We start from the raw sequence: 8374 nt of genomic DNA on the forward strand, positions 1-8374 counted from the left end.
ACACATACAATACAGGCCTCCATTGTTGTCGAAGCGGCAAATAAATGCAGCTGTAAGGTTGGTGCTTTTTGTGGCAGTAATCATTAAACTTGGTAGTAGACACCTGAGGTGGCATGAATTAAACTGAAGAGCTCAAGCAAGATGCTTGATTGGCCTTAAAACATCTTGGGTAAGCCTCCAGGGTAGGAGGTAAAGGGAAATGAGCTAAACCTGTAGACCTCTACAGAAGGCAAGCATGCTAACGGGCTGAAGCCTGGATGGTGCTGAAGGTTAATTGATATGGAGGATGGACGCTGTTGAAAGCCTGCCTAGAAATCTAGATGGAGAGTTGCCAAAATGAAATTATTTTGCTCTGCACCTGCATGTCTGTTTGGTCATGCTTCATGGAGCCTCAGCAGGCCTACCATTGGCCTGAGCAGTGTTGTGGTATGCCAATCACAGCACTCTACTGCTTTGGTGGGCCAGTCATAGCGCTCTGTCAGTTTGGTAATAATAATAATAATAATACATGTTATTTCAAGCGCCTTTCAAAGCTCTCAAGGTCACTGTACAAGACAAAATATAAGGAACAGCAGGCAATACAAACAACAAGAAATAAATGCTAAGAGTAATTCCCAAGGGTAGAGTCGGAGCAGTACAATGGACAATAGACTAAAAAGAGTAGATGGAAGGAGGACAGTTACAATGAGTAAAGCCGGGCGTACACTGTGCGACTTTTTCACTCGTAGCACTCAGCTTCAGCTCAAACTGTACGACTTCCTCGCAGAGCAGATCTCACGAGCCAGGTGCTCACACTGCACGACCCAGTTCTCGGATGCAACCTGACTGCTCACACTGTACGTCTGGTAGCAACACGTCGGCCCTAAAAATATGCTAAAAATAGCAGTTTTTACTCAACACGTCAGACTTTCTTGTCTTGTTTTGCCTGTTGTCCTTCGGGAGTGCTGCAGGAGGACACACAGGGATTTATGGGGGTTGGATGAGGAAAACGAAATAAAGAAAGTAAATCTGTGTTTTGTGATCAGTTTAATTTGACATGAACACGACAAACACGCTTTCTTGACAATCTTTGTGAGTAAAAAAAGTATAGAAATTAAAACGAACAGCGTGTGTTATTAGGGAAATAGCAGGCGAGCTGTGTTGATGCAGGATTGCGCATGCGCCATGAGCAGTTCTGATACTTTTTGGGTTGCAGCTGCTCGCAGCGCCGCTTCAACAGTGCGATACCCTCACGAGGGACGTGCGAACACGCCAGAAGTCCGTGCGAGCTCACGACTACTGATCGGTAGCTGGTCACTTGGTGTTAATCACCTCTCATAACCCCCAGTACACTACACGACGCTCGGCGCAAAACTCGCCCCAATCTCGTGGATTCTCGCACAAGTGGAAAATCGGCTCAAAAAAGTGAAAAAGTCGCACAGTGTACGGCCGGCTTTAGCCAGGCGGAACATGTGAGGTTTGAGTTGAGACTTGAAGGTTGAGAAGGAGTTTATTTTTGCGGAGGTCAGGCGGTAGAGTGTTCCAGAGTTTTTGGAGCTGAGTGGTGTGCAGGATGATGTGACAGAGCGAAACAAGATGGCGACAGCTCATTTGAAACAGCTTTGGCATCAACTTTGGAGTATTTAGATTTGGGCTTTTCTTTGAGTCAAGAGCAGATAGATGTACTTAGCTAATTACTGCTAGACACCAGCACCCCATGACCTTACTGAGGAAAAAATGTTTGGAAAATTGATAGAGAAGTAGAGCACACACACACACGCGCAGGTATGGGTCATAACACGCGAACACACACACACACACACACAGAGAGAGAGAGAGAGAGAGAGAGAGAGAGAGAGAGAGACCATCTTTTTCTACTTGTAAGGTGTCATTTCCATGAGCAGACCTGCATCTTCCAGGGATTCCCAAAGTGTGGTGCGCGCACCCCTGGGGGTGCAGAGCTCAGAGAAGTCTGTCCTATGTCACCATTAGCGTAGAAACTCATTTGTGGGTGGGCCAAAGAATAAGTAAGTGGGCACAATAAATGTAATTGAAAACAAGTATATTTTTGCGCGCGCGTGTCCTCCACGTGTGCCCTAACTTCATAATAATAACAATGCGCCGAGCTTCAGCACTCTGGCCTGCGCACGCCGATATGTTCCGTATTTGATCATTTTTAATGATGTTGGAGGAATCTGAAGGTGGCGAGTCATTCTGGCAGATTGTAATTAACACCTGTCTCATGCAGGTGTTCTGACAATGTAAACCTCACACACAGAACATTGTGGATGTTACAAAATAACAAGAAATGATTCCCATTCAGGCTATTAACAGCGCGCTGAAGATCTAAAGATCTGAAGTTCAGAGTGCGTCTGTCAGAGATCAGACGCGTTCCGGCTGAACCACGGCTCACGGGTGCACAAGTGAGCACATCTGGGCTGGGCAGAAGTCATTTTACAACATTGGTTTAAATAGCGCGAGACGCGGTGACTTGAGCGGCTGCGCGCGCGCACACACACACGCACACAGATTCAATAAGCGCACACGCTGCTTTAACTCCGGCGCCTATTCAGACTGAAGGCAGAAATGAACGCTGCCTCCACCACGATAAAAACTTTTAAGAGGTTATTTTTCATTCAAGGTCAAATTAAGATATTAGCTTCTGGGATGAGTCGGGTCCGCTACAGCCAGTGACTCCTCATGAACCTGACCACAAGTCCTGTTACTGCAGCATTTGTCATTCCAGTCCGCATGACAGCGGATCGCAGATTCAGCCACACCATAAAACAGCAATAAGTCGGTCTGAGGTAAAAGTTAACATCATGGCTATATCTTGTCCCCTACAGACATTTGATTACGCACAAGTAGGTGATCAGCTCAGGTTTACGCAGAGCAGAAGGAAGGAGAGCGCTCTGGCCGCACAGGTTAAACGTTCCTACTTTAAGAAAACCGTTAAATTGCATTGTTTATGGGCTACCTGGGCACTCTAAATATTTATTTAAAATGAAATCAAAGTAAATTGTAATGGTATCAAATGCTTATTAATTACTATTTAAAAAATGCAAGTGATGGGGAATTTTTTTAACCCTGTCTGTTTAGCTTGACATCTGATATATATATATATATATATATATATATATATATATATATAGAGAGAGAGAGAGAGAGAGAGAGAGAGAGAGAGAGAGAGAGAGAGAGAGAGAGAGAGAGAGCCATGCCCCGATGTGGGGACGGGGGACGGGGGGGGGGGGGGTGCGTCGACATGGTCGGGACATAGAAGGGGGTGCGCAGCTAAATAAGTTTGGGAACCACTGTTCTAAGAAATCCAACAGGTCTCTATGGAATGTGAACCTTCACAGATGCTTCTGTTTGAGTTTCTATTTCTTTCCATTTTAGCCTCCATCTCTGTTCCTGGCTTTGTCTCTGTCATGACTCTGTCTCTGTCTCTCTCCCGGAGGAGAGGACAGAAAGGAGTGAGCTCTGTCAGTAGGTACTCAGTCTGGCTGCACTACAAAGCCTCAGTCTCACATCTGACTGTCAATAACAGAGTGCATGTGTGTATCTTAGTTTGTGTGTGGAGGTGGGTGGGTATGGGGGGCATGAAGGTGAGATGGGGAGAGAGGGAGGGAGGATGCTTTGAGAGAAAGAGATACTTTGATATTTCGGAATGTTAGAAGGGTGAATGTGGAGAACAGGAGGTTGGGGATCTAATTACCGGGCCATAATTGGGGGCTGGGGACTCGGCTGCCGTCCTCTCAACTCGCTGCAGATCAATTATGTTAAGAGAACATCTGTAAGTAGTCCTTAATGAGGTCCATTAGAGCAACATGCGCTGCCTTCCCTAACGGTGCTGTCAGCTCCTTGGATGAGCTGGAGTGTGGAGCCGACTGGGGACCTGCTAAAGGGCTTTAAATAGAAGAGGAGGCTCCACATTGAGTCAGAAAACCAAAGAAGCTCACAGAGAGGAAGAGAGGAAGAAGGTGAGGAAGGAACCAGACCTGTAGGGCTGCAGGGTCAATTCAAAGATCTGCTTCTATTACATCAGCAGTTCGTTAGTTCTGACATGTCCTAGAGGACAGTTTGGTCTGAAGAAAGATCCTGTAGGTTTGGGCACACCTGTTTCCCCTCTACCTTGTGTTCTGTGGAGGACACCACCTGACTCAGAAAGAAGGATTCTACCGATCCATTGTTCACTGAACCTGCAGCAAGAGACTCTTGTTCTGAGAGTGCTGGGTCGAGTCATGGAACCTACAGCTGAAGGAGCCTAGAACCACCTTCTCAGGCCGGAGCTGGACCAAAGCAAGGTGGAGTCTTTGTGTCCCATACACCTTCTGCCTCCATCCTTCATTCACAAATAAGCTGACAGAGGTTAGCCGCAGTGAGGGTAAGGTGTGTGTGTGTGTGTGTGTGTGTGTGTGTGTGTGTGTGTGTGTGTGTGTGTGTGTGTGTGTGTGTGTGTGTGTGTGTGTGTGTGTGTGTGTGTGTGTGTGTGTGATTAGATTACCAGGACAGACAGCCTTGAACTAATTCAATTCCTGCCAAACCTAATTACTGGCAGGTGATTGGCTGTCAGCTTTAATGCGCCGTGCGCTGAGCGTTTTATGATCCGTGTTATTACTGCTTCATTGTGTCTCCTCCTCATCCTCCATTCCTCTTTCAGTCCCAGAACCAACACAGGGCAGAAACTAGTCAGTAGAGCATCATGGAGACAGAATCAGCTTGGTTTTCTATGATGCAGAATTCAGCTCATCAGTCAGTTTAGCTCACTGTGTCAGCTAGTGTGTCCTGTTGGGTGGGCATGTGTCAGTCCAACTGTTAATTAGTAACATGTTTGAATCTTTTGGTGCTTCTAGTTAGTGAACACTCATCCAGCTCCAGACAATCCACCACTAGTTCAAGAGAATTTTTTTTTGATTGACTGATTTTTTTTTTCCGTAGAGGTTCCTGAGCTTGGGTCTGCAAACGAAATTATCTAAACTTGGCTGTAACTCTCAGCTCTTAGGAACACAGTCTCACACTGAACTGCAACTGATCAGACCAGTAAAATCAAGATCTGGTCATGTGATGGCTCCATGAGAAAATAGGCAGTTTGTTTGCCTTCATCTGCTTACTTGTCTATAGGCTAAATGTTGTTTAAATAAACTAAAGCTGGTGAGGTTCCACAGGGAGCCTGACTGGGTCCTGACCAGGTGCTGACATGTTTTATGGACTGAGCCTCAGAATCATTCTGAGTTTTATAAGGTAAAGTTTCATCTGTGATGGAGTATAAAATCTGTTATTGTATTATTACAAAGAAAGTTTCTGTGGGCAGGTGATCTGTGCTGCCTGACGAGCTAGCCAGGTCTTCCGCTCAGGGTCAAAGTTCAGCTTTTGGGTGGATCAGTTAGAACCTGAGCCAGGGACTTATCATTAATGTCTATTTAATCCAGTAGGTTTGATGTGTAAATGGTACTGATGTGCTTACGTCAAGCGCACGGTGCAGTAGCGTGTGCGGCAACGGCGCGTGCGCAGCAGCCCGTGCGGCAGCAGCAGCGCAGAAGCTGCTGTGTGCACTGGTGGGGGGAGCCGCTCTTTGTCATCCCGTCAGTCCTGCCAGCACCTCTCCGCTCACACACCGGATGTCTGATCCATGAGCACCGAGCTCTGTCGCACCACGTGACACCAGAAGACACCTTTCCGTGTTTGCATTCATCCGCCGCAGCTTTTGTTCCGATGTTTCCTCCGTCTGCCCACTCCTCTCCGGTCTCCGTGTTGGATCGCTGCCTGCCTAACAAAGCCTGATCTGAGTCCGCCTGCAGAACGCGGTGGCTCCGGGTTCCGTGGCGGTGCTTCGGCTGCTCAGCGGCTCAACAAATGCAGAAAAGGGAGCAAAGTTTCGGTAAGACGCGTCTTCATGCTACGGAATCAAAAGGCTCTGCTTTTTATTTTCATCGGGAGCATTTTTTTCCCTCAGATGAACTTCCAGCGTTTCTGTGACCTGCTGCTCAGTCCTCCAGGTTCTAACTGGACCGAGGACATCATTAGGTGGCTGTGGTTCTGATCCGTGGACCGCTGGTCCTTGTATACCGTGGATGGTGTTGATTCGTTCGGAATTAATAAAATCGGAGACAAATGGCTTTAAATATCGGGTTTCTTGCAGCTGCGCGCTGCCATGGCAACAGTAATTAAAGTGATGGTGTGAAATGTCAGCGTTTTCTAGCTGATGGGACCCGAATTAACGAGGTAGGTGTGTGTGTGTGTGTGTGTGTGTGTGTGTGTGTGTGTGTGTGTGTGTGTGTGTGTGTGTGTGTGTGTGTGTGTGTGTGTGTGTGTGTGAAAGAGAGAGAGAGAGAGAGAGAGTAAAAAGAAAAAAATGATGCCGTTATATTAACAGGTACATGAGCAGAATTTCCAGGACTCTGACCTTTGGTCTCATATCTTCTTGACCCTGGTCTCATATCTTCTTGACCCTGGAGGCAGAGTTGGGGTTTTACTCATGCAGGTTCTCTGACTTCACACTCTCACCCCTGTTGAGACCATGTCTTCTCACCCACCTTCCAAATTGAATAAATCTTTAATCAGAGAAATATCACTAAATCATAAAAACCATAAACAAGCACCTGCTACAAAGATACATTGTGCAGTTCATTTAACCAAAGATCTGTCCCATCTAAATCTTTCATAGTTAACAAATTGATAATTTATCATCAGATGTTGATTTGTTTTGTTTATCAGAAACCTCACATAGCCAGGAGGATCTATTGAATTAACTCCTGACTAAATATTTACATTCTTGGAGTATCACTCTGATCAGGTTTAGACACAAGCAGATCAGGTCCTTCAGTGCTTCATTAAGGAGCTAAAATCTGCCTGTAGATCATTTGATCTTCACTCTTTTTGTAAAATACCCTCACAAATGTTTTATATGATCGTAAAGAAGCTTCCCTTTTTGAAATAAAAACCCATGATATATTAAATCAAAAATCACATATTATAAAATATAATGTAAAACTATTGTATGATTTATAAAATGTATATATACTGATATGCCTTTTTATCTTCACAGGAAGTCCTGCTGTGTAGCTTTCAGCTGCAACACTAACTTGACTGAATTAATTTTTTTTGTGCAGCACTTAGCCTAAAAAAATACAATTAAAATCTTAATCCACAAAAATTCTTTATTAAACCGTGTCTATTTCTGTTGATGATCTTCCACGTGGAAAGTAGCTGAAACCGAGATTGACACTATTTTTTGTGTTTGTATCGATGCACTTTTTTCTTGTGTTCCCTGTTAGACCTATTCCAGCGAAACTTTTTGAAAAGTTGTTCACCAAATTCGTAAACCATGTTTGAATGTTCTGATTTCACCATTGTGTTTTGCATTAACTGTATTTGGTGTGAGAAGCCTGACTAAGCTCACTCTGAGTATCCTCCTGTTTCTGCTGTTTCTGTCCTCATGCAACTCCTTCCAACACCCACACACACAGACAGAGAGAGAGAGAGAGAATTTAACCCATACTTATCAAAATTTAACCTATATGTTTTATAAAGCTAAATTTGTGTATTTTGAGGTGCATTTTTTAAATAATCCTGGCTGTGATTGTGCCCCAGAAACAGTAAGGTATGCTTTTCTATGCATTTAGGGATTTTAGAGTCTGTATCCTGACTATGTGAGATGTTTTTTTAATGCTGAGACTGTTAACTAGAAAATCTGAACCATAGACTCTCATTAAAAAATTAACCTGTAACTTTGCATTTCTCTAAAGAAACTTCATTAAGTTTTATAGTTTATGCTGGTGTGTTCGTATGTGTCTTCAGATAATTTGGCTGCAAATTCTTTGCACCTCTAATTCTCTCCTGACACACACACACACACACACACACACACACACACACACACACACACACACACAAATTGACAAGTGGTGGTAAAAGTTCTGAAGGGTCAAACAAAGACTTTACAACATCAACATGATCCCAGAGCCTCATAATATTTATTTAGTGTAGCGACTGATGCAAAAATACAAACAGGGTTGATAAGGCAGAAGTTCTGTTTATGCAGATGCGGCTGCTCTAAATTTTACGTACCAGAAGAGTACATGTCTACATCACCAACAAATCCTGCACCCACTTCAGCTCACTGCTTGTTCTTCAGCTTGCTGGATGTGAGTGCACCCAGTTTATTATTATTATTATAAATTTGTAAGCCTCAGTGAATAATAGCAACATTTATTACAGCATTCATAAAATAAACATCACCATCTAGTGAGAAGGGAAAGATGTGTGTGGGTCTTATGCCCATCAGTTTCCAGCTGTCAAATGTCGTGATAGTGTTATTTTCCATCATTAAGACACAATTTCATCACAGTAAATGTTTATCAAAGAACTCTTTAACTATATTTAAAGGATCTAATCC

The 8374-nt window shown here is 44.1% G+C and overlaps 1 protein-coding gene across 3 annotated transcripts in view; it reads left to right on the forward strand.

The window, feature by feature from the left end:
• Positions 1 to 4149: 4149 nt before the first annotated feature.
• The window catches only part of lmo3 (LIM domain only 3), a 17019-nt gene continuing 12794 nt past the window's right edge, over positions 4150 to 8374 (forward strand). The window contains exon 1 of one of the 3 annotated variants that reach the window (XM_054739445.2): positions 4150 to 4283. Coding sequence is in view for 1 of the 3 variants with exons in the window: in XM_054739444.2 (XP_054595419.1) it covers positions 5833 to 5857 (25 nt within the window). In the remaining 2 variants the exon portion in view is untranslated. Of the gene's footprint in view, positions 4284 to 5685; positions 5858 to 6080; positions 6202 to 8374 lie in introns of those variants that run through there. The other 2 variants (XM_054739444.2, XM_054739446.2) reach the window with 2 other exon arrangements.

Source organism: Nothobranchius furzeri, chromosome 1 (assembly GCF_043380555.1).
Source record: "Nothobranchius furzeri strain GRZ-AD chromosome 1, NfurGRZ-RIMD1, whole genome shotgun sequence".
Classification (NCBI taxonomy): Eukaryota; Metazoa; Chordata; class Actinopteri; order Cyprinodontiformes; family Nothobranchiidae; genus Nothobranchius; species Nothobranchius furzeri.